The sequence below is a fragment of the Diadema setosum genome, chromosome 8 (genome assembly GCF_964275005.1).
Source record: "Diadema setosum chromosome 8, eeDiaSeto1, whole genome shotgun sequence".
Lineage (NCBI taxonomy): Eukaryota > Metazoa > Echinodermata > Echinoidea > Diadematoida > Diadematidae > Diadema > Diadema setosum.
Genome location: NC_092692.1, coordinates 8299712 through 8314089, shown reverse-complemented (window position 1 = coordinate 8314089; position 14378 = coordinate 8299712). Strand labels below are relative to the sequence as shown.

General features: G+C 38.9%; 1 protein-coding gene across 1 annotated transcript in view; it reads left to right on the top strand.

Moving 5' to 3' along the window:
- The window catches only part of LOC140231786 (uncharacterized), a 58636-nt gene extending 45763 nt beyond the window's left edge, over positions 1-12873 (top strand). The window contains exons 36-50 of the mRNA XM_072311942.1: positions 1747-1860; positions 2687-2800; positions 3564-3677; positions 4140-4520; positions 5144-5275; positions 6153-6269; positions 6624-6749; positions 7338-7454; positions 8148-8279; positions 8767-8877; positions 9332-9439; positions 10029-10154; positions 10659-10769; positions 11503-11616; positions 12725-12873. Of these exons, the coding sequence (XP_072168043.1) occupies positions 1747-1860; positions 2687-2800; positions 3564-3677; positions 4140-4520; positions 5144-5275; positions 6153-6269; positions 6624-6749; positions 7338-7454; positions 8148-8279; positions 8767-8877; positions 9332-9439; positions 10029-10154; positions 10659-10769; positions 11503-11616; positions 12725-12873 (2066 nt within the window). The remainder of the gene's footprint in view (positions 1-1746; positions 1861-2686; positions 2801-3563; positions 3678-4139; positions 4521-5143; positions 5276-6152; positions 6270-6623; positions 6750-7337; positions 7455-8147; positions 8280-8766; positions 8878-9331; positions 9440-10028; positions 10155-10658; positions 10770-11502; positions 11617-12724) is intronic.
- Positions 12874-14378: the final 1505 nt, after the last annotated feature.

Sequence of the window (14378 nt, the reverse complement as noted above, 5' to 3'; positions counted from 1 at the left end):
CACTGTTAAATTCGAACGTTTTAAAAGTGTGAATACAGTGTGAGTCATCAATTCGCAGTGTGAAAGAAAGCGTTACTATGTGGACACTCTGTGAAAAACCACACCACAGTGTATAATCATCTTCACACTGTTAAATTCGAGCGCTTTCACATAGTCGACTATGTGAGCACACTGTAAACACACTGTCGGGACACTGTATTCTTTCCAGTAGAGATAATCATTCTGATGACAATAACAACAACAATCATGATAATAAAAACGCCATCCAGTAGAGATAATAACAAAAAAAAAAACCCAACAATATTACGAACTATTCTACTTCAAATTTAAACATGAAGCAAAATGTAATAATTATTGGTATTTTTCCAAGATTATTTAACACTTGAATATATTCATTGTCACAATGCAGTTATTACCAATTTTGAAATACTTTGCTACGACAGAGTATTAAAAGAACGTTCAAAAGTTAGTATATACAATATGTCACACTGAAATTTAAATGTCTAACTTTTTAAGCTATATATATATATATATATATATATATATATATATATATTAATATATACGGTATATACGCTCAGCAAAAAAGAAAGAAACACTTTTTCGTGTTCATAATTTTCATGGAAGATTTTGATGAAAATCAATGTATTATATACCATATTAAAGGTAATTTAATTGGCTATCAACGTAGTGGGTCAATGTAAGGGATATTTTAAGTATGAGTGAACACATTTGTTTTTGTCTTCCAAGGCACAAAAGTAAAAATTGCAAAAATTGACATATTGTCTTTCATTTGCAAATGCCCTTCATGGTAACAATAATAACAAAAGAGCAGTTTAAGACAATGAGAGACCTGAATGAAAAAGCAAAAATAAGTTTTCTTTCTCTTTATTTCCTTATAACCTCAAACAAAATCAAATTGGGAAACTTAAGGGGGGAAATAAGAATTTTCTGTCAACTCAAACTTCAAATGACATACAGTGTAGGGAGTAGGGGCACAAAGATGATTGAATGAACAGAATATTGTTATTTCATTCATTTAATTCAGTAATGACAGAATTCATGAGACAAATTCAAGAACGAAATATAATTAACAATTTTCCTGATAAGAGAAATCAATTAAGAATCACACTACTTTTGTTAATATTACTTCTTCTCTCATTTCATCTGAATTTGGATTGGACAGAAAATTCTTCATTTTCGTCCATTATTTTTCAAGTTTCTTGATCTTTTGGGCTTCAAAGGTATTGTAGAGATCATAGGTATATTTTTGCAACTTATTTTTTGTTCTTGTTACATGGAAGAGCATTTACGTATGAATGACAACTTGTTCATTTTTGCAATTCTTTATGTGCCTTGGAAGAGAAAAACAAAGGTGTTTACTCATGCGTAAAGTTTTCCTTTTTATCGACTTATCAAGCTGTTAGCCAATCAAATTAACTTTCATATGGTGTATCGTACATTAACATTTAGCCAAAGATTCTATGAGAAATATAAACTTGGAAAAGTGGTTATTTTCTTTTTCTGCTGAGTGTAATAAATGTATATATATGTCGAAAAAAAAAATCCCTATCTCTATCATACATTCATACACACATACAAGATGCATATATATATATATATATATATATATATATATATAATTATTTCAGTCTATCATATGTAATTAAGAAACCCACATATCCAGCCAGATTATCATGAAACACCGCACACCACAAAGTTTTATCTATGCGTGCTTTCCACCAGACGATGATGACTGTAGCCCCAACCCCTGCCGTAATGGTGGCATCTGTCGGGATGAAATCAACGACTTCTCCTGTATTTGTTTGTCTGGATACACCGGCAGCCTGTGTGATATAAGTGAGTATGTGTATTTCTGTGTAGTGTCTGTGTGCACCTCAGTTATGGGTTAATCCATTATTTAATGGGGGTGGGGAGTAAAAAGGGGAGAGAATACCGTTCGTATCGTGGCCCACGCTGGAGCTATCAGCATCAAATGAAAAGTAAATAACACATGCACAAATATGAGTTCTGAACAAATATCAGTTCTAATTCAAAACAGTACTTCCAGCCGTTACTGCAGAGATCTGGTTACATCACTAGTGCGATGATATTATGCTGGCTCTGGCTCCAAGCGTATTCCGTTGGGTTTACCAAAATATATATTGGCAAGACACGCATTGTATAGTTTTCTTAACAGTCATGATATTTGTGTCTTTGGCTCTGCATAGTGGATTGTTCCATTGCTGGTTATTTTTAACACAACAATCACTTATTTATTTTTTTTTACTTTGTAATATCTACAAACTATCCCTCTCAAAATCGCCAGCCTTGACACAACGTAGGCGCTAGGTAGTACACACAGTTCTGTAACAATGTCCTAGTTCACTTTATTATGAAGTTCAAAATTAGAAACATCGATAGTTAGGAGTAATCAATCAGGAATATGTGACCTCTGTTGTTGCTGTTGTTGTTGTTGTTGTTGTTGATGTTGTTTTTGTTGTGTGTGTGTATGGGTTTGTGTGTGCGTGCGTGTTTTTTTTTTGTAAATAGTTCATGTGATGGAAAGTAATACATGATACATATCATTTCAAGAAAGCTACGCCTTTAATGTGCGTCCATGTGCAAAGTATAAACCTCGATTTTGTACCAGCACGTTTATCTCAAGTGAATATCTTCTCCGCAGACATCAACGAATGTGAATCGAATCCATGCGACAACGGTGGAACGTGTGTAGACGTTGTTAACGGCTATTCCTGCGTGTGCGTCTTGGGCTTCAGAGGGATTTACTGCGAAGAGAGTATGACAATATCTTACCTTCCCATTCTCTTCTTCTTCTTCTTCTTCTTCTTCTTCTTCTTTCGTTTAACATGTAAATGGATTCAAATCTACTTACCTAATTCGGCCTAAGCAATGAAAAAAGGGTTGCATGCTATGTAAAAATAATATTTCAATAGAATAAAGTGTTCAGAGAAGACATGAGGAAATGATAGTCTACCCGTTACATTCTGCAATATGCAGAAATTCAATTCAATTCAATTCAATTCATTTTATTTCCATACTTCTCATTTGTGGACATTATAACAGAAATCAAACAAGTTCTTTCACCTTGTAAACAATGTGCAAAACACAACAATATACATGGTGATAACACAGTAATTATATGTAATAACTGGTCAAATTCGAAATCGAGATGGGGTTGATCAAAGAAAAGTATGGCGGGACCTACATGAAAGCAAGCTTGTTTGGATGTAAGCCCCGAGTAATCAGTGTTTGTGAAAAAGAAACGGAGAACGGATAGTAGATAAGACCAGATGATGTAAGAGTGCCAAATAAGAAAAAAACAAAAACAAAACTAAAATTTGAACTATTACTGTGACCGAGATATCATTGGTTTCAGGAGGACAACATGATCTTCAAAATAAGAAGAATGGTAACACTATTATTTACAATAAAGAAAAGTCTGTTCAAATAGGCAAATACAGTCATGCTTCGGATATCTTGGGTAGGAAGGAAGAAGAAAATTTGAAAATGGTCCAACCTATCCACCTTTACTCTTGCAGATATCGATGACTGCGCCAGTAATCCATGTCAGAACGGAGGATCGTGTATCGATGGTGTAAACAGCTATGTCTGCCGGTGTGCCACGGGTTGGACTGGACTCCAGTGTGAAATCCGTAAGTGTTTTTTGTGACAAGAACTGATCAGCGATTTTTTTTTTTTTTTTTTTTTTTTTACGCTGATTCGAAATACATCCCTAAATTAGATAGAAGCCACTTTTTGAATGGGCCGTTGTGTAATATATTGACTTAATTTACAACTGCATCGGTAGAAATGTGAGACGAAAATCGCAGTGAAGATATAGAAGTAGTTGTTTATATTCAACGGTTACCGTTGTTTCATGTAAACACGAAGTCCGCAATATCGTCAGACAGAAAGAGCACGTAACGAGTTCTTGCGCGACTGTTTGGTGGGTGTAAAGAGTTACTTGGGAAAGGTAGGGAATGCACTTCGTAACACACCTTAATGAGTGCACCCGTTAGGGGTGTGGGGATATTCGGGTACTCACCAATTGTTGATGTTGTTGTTCTTGCTATTGTTGATGTTGTTGTTGTACATTCCTGATTACTGATGAACAGGTGGGGAATGTAGTCGCAACTATACGCTGACCAGCGCCAACCCGACCGTGGTCGTGACTTCAACCAACTACCCGGCCAATTACCTCAACAACGAAGACTGCCTTTGGTTTGTCAGCGCCCAGGCCGGCTACCACATCTACGTCCAGGTCACCACTTACAACACCGAGCTCCTGTACGACTACCTTGCAATCGGGAACCTACTCAACGTCAACGACCTCGGCTCGGCAATCATCCAGACCTCGGGCAACTTGGAACAGACGGGAACGGAGAGGCCCCCACCGTTTCTCTCCACTGGTGAAGTGGTCTGGGCCTTCTTCCACTCGGATGGCTCCAAGACTGAGTCCGGCTTTGCCGTCAACTTCACCATACAAGCCAATGCTGGTATCTATAGCATAACATCCACGCGTTGAAGCGCTGCGTCGATCCTATTAAAGCAAACATGTTGCAATTTGCAATAGAATTGTTCATATAATTACTATCATTATCTCTAGGCTTGCATAACCTTTGGACCTATTTCAATACATCTATTTCCCCCATTTCGAACTTATAAAGTGATAGATTTCTGACATATGTGCCTATAATTGTGTTCACCTGTATCTGAGAGTTAGTATGCGTCGTGTGGGTGTGGGTGTGTGTGTGAGAGAGGGGGGAGAGAGAGAGAGAGTGGAGGGAGAGAGAGAAAGAGAAAGCTGCTTTCTGCTGGGAAGCTGCTGGAAAAGACGCCAATATCTGTTTATGGCTGAGAAATATATTGTTTCAGGAAGAGAAGACACCTAAATCATTGCTTGAAAATAATGAAAATAAACACTTAGATCACCTGTAATACCATATACTTAAAATGAGATATTAGGAAACTGATCTGTAAAATCTCCAGTTCGTGCTGTTTGCCATATTGTATTATCATCATGTATTTATTTAATCGCTGACCTGTATTTAATATCTCATCTGTGTGCACGTCATTTAGTAACTTTTTTTTTTCTCGCCTTGTTTTTGTTCCGCACCAGACCTGGTAGACGAATGTCAGGCGGGACAAGACAGCCCTTGCCTGAACGGCGGAACTTGCATCAACTCTATCGGGCGATATGTTTGCCAGTGCGATCGATTCTTTACGGGCACAAACTGTGAAATTTCTGTTGGTGAGTGGTCAGACGAGTTTTTACAATGATTAAAGGTCATCATACCGTCCAAGCCTCGCTTGTAGTACTTACCGATGGATTTGGATGTCAGTGTGGATAAAAGTCCACCTTCGGATCATGTCATAGTCATACTGTCTGATTCTGAACGACTAGCTGAAGACCAGTCTGTACTAAAAGGTATCAAACAAATACAGAGGGCATTTCATGAAGCTTTTTGTCCGACAATTTTGTAGGACAAATTTGCCCTCAACCAATCGGATGCAAGGATTTCAGTAGCTTTTAACTGTTTGTCAGACAAAATATCTGACAAAAAGCTTCATGAAATGCCCCCCTGCTGACCACACTAACAGCGGCGGCTATTCCCTGCAGCAAGTGGTAAGGGGCACAGGAACAACAACAACAACAAAATAAATGCACTCGTGCAGGAAAAAATAACGCCTGAAAATATGTCAAGGAGGGATGGTCCCATAAAAAAAAAAATAGGGGAACGCATAGCCATAGCCCCCCTCCCCATCCCCAATCTCTCGTTTGCAAGTCACTGTTTTTTTGTTTTTGTTTTTTGTTTTGTGTGTGTGTGTGTGTGTGCTAGAATATATGAGATGTTGTGGCTTGTCATTAAAATAAAACTACGGGCTATTAAACTTGAAGTCTCCCGTTCGAATCCCCTTTAAGTAGCAGCTGTCCCATTAGGCAACTCACTTTGCGTACAAGCAAGTACTCATTGATTCCTCTATTTTTTTTTTTATTCAATTTAACCATCAACAGCCTCTCAGTATTGCTCTCTAATGGGTTCATCCCCAATGTACTTGACAGTCTTTTCTCTGTGTTTGCTGTGGTTAATGATTTTGTATCGTTACCTCTTTTTCCCACACTTCAGAGAGGAATTTCTGCTTTGACAACCCGTGTCCAGCAGGCACGCATTGTGAGAGTGGCGATGGTTCTTTCATATGTCTGTGCCCTCCTGGAGTCGTTGATGACAGTTGCGTTGTAGAAGGTATATTCTGCTATCTTTTCCTTGTGCTATACGAAAGAGCTATCTTAATAGCTCCTTGGCTATATTTACAGTCATAATATTGTAGCGCACTTGCACTGTGTCCCACTTGTCTTACGATGGACTGCAAACCTACTTGTAAACGTTTTAGGGTTTTGGCGGGGAAGATTGAGCACGAACTTGAAAATAGAGCTGATTTTAAATCTTTTCAAGATCTCTTCAATCCAATGTCTGTCGGGATTGTTTGTTACAGGTGAGGGTTATCGTGTCACACATTTGATTTATAACTGCCTACTTAAGCGATGAAGAAGAATTCATAATTAGGTAACTATGAATCGATTCATTCTATTACAACAGTTGTTGCTGAGCGAACTCCATGCGAATCGAACCCGTGTGCTAATGGTGGGACCTGTGCGGACATCTCAGATGGTAGCTACGATTGCACCTGCACACCTGAATGGACAGGGACAAACTGTAATATTGGTAGGTGACCAATGCAGATATCGCGTGAACAACAACAACAACAACAACATCAACAACAACATCAACAACAAAAACCAACAACAACAACAACAACAGAAAACCCAACAACAACAACAGCTATTACAACAACCGCCTCTGGGAGAGAAAATTTAACGACGATATTCCTATTCTAATAACGACGTTTACAAGATGACTGTATTTGCTCACCGATAAGTTAGAATAACCAAATCGATGGGTGAAATTAAGAATAGTGATACAAACGTATATCATATAACGAGGCGTGATACACGCCATAGGGTCATAATGACGTAGTATTGCATGAACGCTGCTCTGTCACCTGTCGCATCAGAGCTTTCTAAAGAGCTTACTTAACTTGTAGTAATGCACCGCAGGTGAAGATGATCGTCACTTTCCTGTCCGCTCGTCTTTCCATGGTCTGCATTTCCTATCATTTGGAAGATATTGCCCTCAAGTCAGTGCATTCTCAAGTATTTGCACAATATGATGACTTGATATGCCCGTTTGTCCATCAAAGCTACAACCACTTCATGTGACATTTTTTCACTTGTCGTTGAACACTTTCCCCAGACGTGGACGAATGCGCTGATTCTCCCTGCCGGAACGGTGGCACCTGCCTCAACCTGGTCGGCACCTATGAATGCCGCTGCTGCGAGACCCTCTTCACGGGACCCCAGTGTGAGATTAGTGAGTACTCAGTCCCATAATGTTGCCGCAATAGAAGATATTAGGAACAGAAAACCTACCTCTCTAATCGTTTATGTTCAATCATCATATCTACACTATGATGTGTCTTCGTTCTCATTAGTAGACGTGCCCAAACATATTGGATGTCCACGCATATTTCAAAGATTTGTTTTTATTACATGTGATGAAAACAATATTGCGTGAAATATCGAGTCCCGTATATCAACAAGATAAAAGAAAAGCAACAATAGTACAAGCATTTATCAATACATTCCTTTCTCTCAATTTTTCATGCTTTTTCTCTTACCAATGTTTCATAAAACAGTACATGTATACGTATAAACATGATCCTAGGACACACTAAACTTGTGTATCGTAAAGCATTGATGCAGACGCGCACCTGTTTCAAGACCTAGAGCCAGATCTAGATCTAGGCCTAACTGTTTGTCCTTTTTAGTATGGACCAGGCCTATATCGCGTGTTGTATAATACAAATATTCAGTGTTTTATCATTCGTGCCACGGTATGAATATTACATTCCGTGTAAGCTTAACCGTTCTATTCAACTCGCTTCGCGTCGTTGAATAGAACGGTTAAACTTGCGCGCTCATGTAATCGGAATCATCGCACTCATAAACACTGAATATTTGTATAATATATACATATTTGCATCACTACTCCTTCTTTCTTCAGGTCTTGCCGCCTCTATCTGTGATACCCAGCCCTGTCAAAATGGCGGCCGTTGCCTCCCCCCTCAGAGTGAGAACAATCTCCAGTACATTTGTCAGTGCCCGCCAGGATACGCAGGGGCCGATTGTGAGATAGGTGAGTTATCGAAGTCTCACGGGGAGACTCTTCCCTCTCATAGAATACTGGTGGGACTGTATAGTAACATGTCTGCTACTAAAGATGCAAGAAATTGGAGAAATTCTGAGAAAGTTACAAATGTTTCGGATGTTAAAGCATCACCTGGTGCGGCATCCCTGTAATAATGTCCACTATATACACAGACAAGATTGTGACGTCATAATATTCGTAAGCAACTGTTTTGTTCAATTCTCTTGCAGTCTTGAGATAATATAACATTATTGTAGGTGCAGGCCTTCGTATTTCATGTTCAAATTCTGTTGGTGTGTTGTCTCCTCAACGTGAAACATTTTAACCTCTGCATCAAAAGGGGAGACAGCGCTTAATGGAAGAGCACGCGCAAGGGAAGTGCAGTACTTATCAGCTTATACTGATTGATGATAATACGGCCGATGTTCTTGCTATGTATGTCACTGCTGTGCATATGCGATGCTCTTTGCTGCAGATGTGAACGAGTGTGCCAGCAATCCGTGTCTGAACGGCTACCAGTGCGAGGACCTGGTGGACTCGTATCGCTGTAACTGTCCGACGAACATGGGACCAACATGTCGGGGAGGTAAGTTCTGTCTCTTAGTGATGAAAACAATAAAGTGTCACTACTACATTATTATTGTTATCATTGTTAGTGTTCTTCTTCATCTTCTAGTTATTATTATTATTATTATTATTATTATTTTCACTTCGGTTATCATCATCATCATTATTATCATTAGTAGTAGTAGTAGTAGTAGTAGTAATAATAGCAGTAATAGTAGTAGCAGTACTGGTAGAAGTAGTATTATCATCATCATTATTATTATCATTATTATTGTTTTCAAAATGGTATTATTATTGTCATAACAAATTCGTTGTTGTTGTTTTAAGAAATGACTTCTGCTTTATGAAAAAAAAAAAAGCTTCCTGATTTCCTCTCTGGTGACATCGGTCTTTTGCTCGACAGGCAACTATCCAAAGGATTATGCACAATGTTTATCAATGCTTATTTACTACCTTCTATTGTTACCATGCAGTGGTCTGTCTCTCTCTACCGTGCATGAACGGAGCGACATGCCGTGAAGTTCCTGGGGATTTCTCCTGTTCGTGTCCCTCCGGATGGACGGGCAAGACGTGTAACACCAGTAAGTGCAAGTTTTTTTTTTATTTGTTTGCACAATTTCAAATAACTCTGCCTTTTGTAGATGCCAAACGAAGAAGAGGTGAGATAAAATACTAAAAGAGAAGTTTGAAAATTACTATAGTAAACCGTAAGCAATTTTGCAACCAGCCAACATGATATTGCGACATATTACTTTAAAAGAGTTTTTTTTTTAATTCTTACGTTCATTTCACAATCTGACAAAATAGGGTTCACTAATAAATCGAAAACATCTTGCGCATTCCTGCAATATAATATCTATGAATTAATGGTTAACCAGAGGCGATGCTCATAATAGCAATTATTAGATATTGACTTTTTGTGACGGCTTTTCTACTGTATATTGTGACTGGACGTTCCTCTATGGTCATTGTTCAATCAGCTTTATGTCGTGATATTTTTCATATCTCTTGAGGAGAGTCATTACCGCCTTCTGCCACGTGGTTCATATGCTCCCAGAGTTTTAGGCTGCAGTGAAAGTGCATAAACTTTTGTTGTGTATCTTTGTTTAACATTCTTGAAAAAAAAATGTGTAAATAATGTTTCTTTTCTTTTTCTTTGTCAAATTTTAGTCGAAAACACCATTTGCACTGAAAATGATATCGACTTGTGCCAAAATGGCGCCACTTGTATTAGGCAGAATGGAGACACCGTGTGCGTCTGTGCAGCAGGCTATAAGGGGCCTTCTTGCGAAACAGGTGAGCTGGAGTACCTACTGCTCAACAGTCCTTTTCTGTGATTCACTTAAAGTTTCACCTTGAGAGGGATCATTAAGTGCCCTTTAATACATTTTTATGACGAGACCTATGTCACGTCAGTCACGTTAGTCTTGCCACGCCTACTAGTGACATCATCAAACTTCTTTCTCTCTGAAACAAAAATATTTCGCGAAGAAAATAATTATACGTTTCCTTTTTTTTCACAATACGAGATTGACGAGAAGTAGTAGATGAAATTTAATAGAAAAATATTGAGTTCTGACCTTTTGAGTATGCAATCTATCTATCATTTGGTCTCAGTCCTTGTCAATTTTGATAATAAGAAAAGTGGTTTGTTCCTATTTCAGCGTTGTTGACATAAACTATTATAACATTCATCTTATTCAAGTGCTGAACGCCGCGAACCAAGTTAATCGTGATATCATGCAACACTGTAATCAACATTATGATTGTAACATGTCGTTTTGATTCTTCATTTCACAGTCATTGTTGTGGACGTCTGTAACAGCACGCAGTGTATGAATGACGGCCAATGCGGAGCGGACGGAAACTGCGTGTGCCTCGAGGGATATACAGGCCAATACTGTCAAGAAAGTGAGAGCTCGAAATGATTACAGACACAAGCACACGTGCAAACCAAGAATTTTAATGTAGCTTTATTAGACATGCATGTCTTTATTGTCCATATTGTCAGAGGGTTTTTTTTTTCTCAGAAAAACATTATTTTGACTATCTAATTTGAACTGGAAAGTATTTCGCTTTTTAAATCGAGTATCATTAGGTCAGTAATAGGTCACCAAACGAGTTCGGGACACTCTTGTTCCTAGTATAGTGTTTTCTCTCTTTTGTTACCAGCATCTAAGCAATGAAATACCCCAAATTGAAGTCGCTTGGGGTAAAATGTCTCTAGCAGGTGGGGGGGGGGGGGGTGGGGGAGGGGAGGGGAGGGGACCAGTTATTCTTTAATTTCTTGTTTGCCATAAATATGGTTTATTCCCTCTTCGTGCTCAGATATGGATGGTTGTACTCATACATACATGTAATCTATTCATATCCCATTATTCTGTCCTCACCTCTCGCAAGCGAACTATTCAGAACATTTCTCTCAAGCCCCCATCCCTGGTTTTCTTCTTGGTCAATGCATTTATCTTTGGGCAGGATTTTTTTTTTTCTTCAGAAAGGCCATGTTGTCTCATGTGTGTACATGGGACCATGGCAAAGTTGAGATTATTCATAATGAAGAGTGCTAAAGAACACTACCCACTTTGTTGACATCATTGCATGCATTCTCTATCTTTCCATCCACGAATGTGGCCACACATAATAGACATAGATGAGTGCGCGAGTAATCCCTGTGCCAACGGCGCCACTTGTTACGATCGCATCAATGACGTCGAGTGTGAGTGCCTGGAGGGAACCACAGGGCTGCTCTGCAATCAAGGTAATTACACAATCACGCTGACCTACTATGTCTAATCTTTTTTTTTTTCCTGTGCCTGTAGTGCATCTAGTGCATCCGGATGTGGCTTTTTCGTCAAGATTTAGTGCACTGCCGGGACTGGGGCACTTCCGGCGCGGGGCATATTATTTTGCACAGCGCTAGCGTGCGCGTACGTGTACCTTACGTATAGCACCGCGCCGACCACGGATACTAGTACAGTAGGCGGATGTACCAGGGTCCCGAGCCAGCCAGTGGCCATGCCTGTGATACTCGTACACTGTAGCTATAGCCCCCACATTGATTGCCCTAGGCCTTGCATTAGCATGCACCAGCGCACGCATACAAGCTAACAGACATACCGGTACATCGAACTGCTTGATCATGCGATCGATTTGCACATCACTGATCAGTCATCTCTGCATACGCTGACAGTATTATGCTGGAAAAATTTCACCCACCTGGATATCGTCATGGAATGCTCATCTTTTTTTATGTGTTCTCTGTCGGGTGCCGCGAACACAATCTGGAACGAACCAAGATCTCGAACTTATCCTGTCTCCGAAGCAATTACTAGTACAGCACAGTTGTGTACTTCCACACAAGCAAGTACTACTACTAGCAAGTCGCGCGCGCGCTGCGCTGTGGAGTCACTCGCAAACTTCACCCACGCGGCCACGTCACGTCTCGCATGTTCTGTAGAATTTTGTTTTCATTTATTATCGTGCGAACAACACATGGCAACTTCGCAGTAACAACCCATAGTCGTATTAACAGCAATTTCTTAAGAATGGAGAAATTTCAAATCATATTAAAGCTAAAATTCAAGTCGAGAAAACAGTAAGTACACGTAGAATACAGTCGGTTGTAATATGTGTAAAAAGCATTAGTCACGTATTACGCGTGTACGAACGGAAGTGACTTTGCTACCGGACTATCCCATAATGCACCATAAATGACGATTAAATCAACATCCGGGTACTTTTTAAGTCATTGGCGATAGCGAGATTTTTTTTTTTATTTTTTTTTTTCGCTATGGAATCTCTCATTGCCGTTGTATTCTCACTGTCTGTTACGCACGTTATGCTCTTCCCTCTTTCACCACGCCTAGTTGTCGTGACACCGGCACCACGAACACAGGAGGGATCGCTGGAGACGGATTGGATAGTCATCTTTGCCGTGCTCGGTGTTCTCGCCTTTATTCTCTTCATCCTCCTCATCATCGGCGCCGTGTACTTCTCCAACAGAGATAAGTCATAGTGTCGGGACCGCGCTTATACGGAATAACGAACTGAAATAAATACTAGTAAACCTTCATGTACAACTAAACATGCACAGCCTGTGATAACTTGAACTTCCTATACACATCTACAAAAGCATAAATCTACGTACGTGCATAGTGGAAAATGAAAAAAAAAATCCATCGTGATTTACTTATCAGTTCATCGGCATGTTAAATAAAACTGGAGGGCTATCCGATTTCGTGTTGAGTGAAGTCATATAACAATCTACAAATGAATATCAAAGTCGTACTCACGCGTAACATGAACTATTTCCTCACACGCATAATGCAACACAAATATATGAATAGATTATCACATACTTAATTCAAAACTGCGCAGGACATATGAATCCCACATAACACATTATACTCAACTCCTGAGTAGGCCCTACGTTGTATTTGCAAACCGTATGTGTCTGTTTATGTCATATTCGTTCATATTCTACCGCACAACTACCAAAGGCACTTTTCTATGTAATATCAGTCTTTTCATGTGTACTGTAAGCAAAGGTGCCACTTTTGTATCAGTAGAATACTTTGAGGTAAAGATGTGATTTTCTTGGGTGCTTTTTCAAATATAAACATGTTGGCTTATGTATGTGTGTGCATTTTGCCTTGACTCCGGAAAATGTAAGCATTAGAGTATGTTTAAGATAAACCATTTTTTCAATAATTGGGCTTAAAGTATAACAATGGACTTTATCAGAGCTATCAGGGCATACTGTAGTATTTCAATGAAACTATGCCAACAACGGGAGATATTTTTTTTTCATGGTATGCCAAGCCCACTTTTTTACAGCAGGCCTACATGACTTTGTATATGTAATATGCATGGATATAGTATTATTTCTGTAAGCTTATCCCTTTCCTTTTCGCTGGCTGGGATATGACATAACGTGTTTCTATCAAAAGCATGCTACAACCACCAATGTTTTATTTTGCAACCCAGCTTCCATTTATTTTTCTATTTCAGCTTATATACGAATATTTGTAGGATTACCATTTTCACCCATGGTCTGATCTAAGATCATGAAATTTTTCTTGCAGCAACAAAGCGTTAAAACTTCAACATTCCCGTTAGGTTTAGTTTAAAAAAAAGAAGAATACTAGTACTTCTTGTTTTTTTTAACAGAAATTATCAAATACTTCGTGACATCATTGGACTTGAACAAAAAAAAAAGGGAAAAATAGAACAATACTTTCCTTTCTGAGGGTGATTGTGGGCTTTGGAAACCAAAAATATTCTGCGAATATGCAAAATTTGATGTGACCTTACAATAATGACATATGACGATGTATCGAAAATAAAACCATGGATTACTTTTTTTTCCTACAGTAAGTATTATTTCTGTTGTTGCTGTTGTTTTGTTGAAGCTGAAGTTGAAGTTGAAGCTATTATCTATATTCACGTGTTTATATGGCGTAATACATAATGAAAGGCGCATGCATGAATGCAGGATAAAAGGTACCAGAAAATAGGATG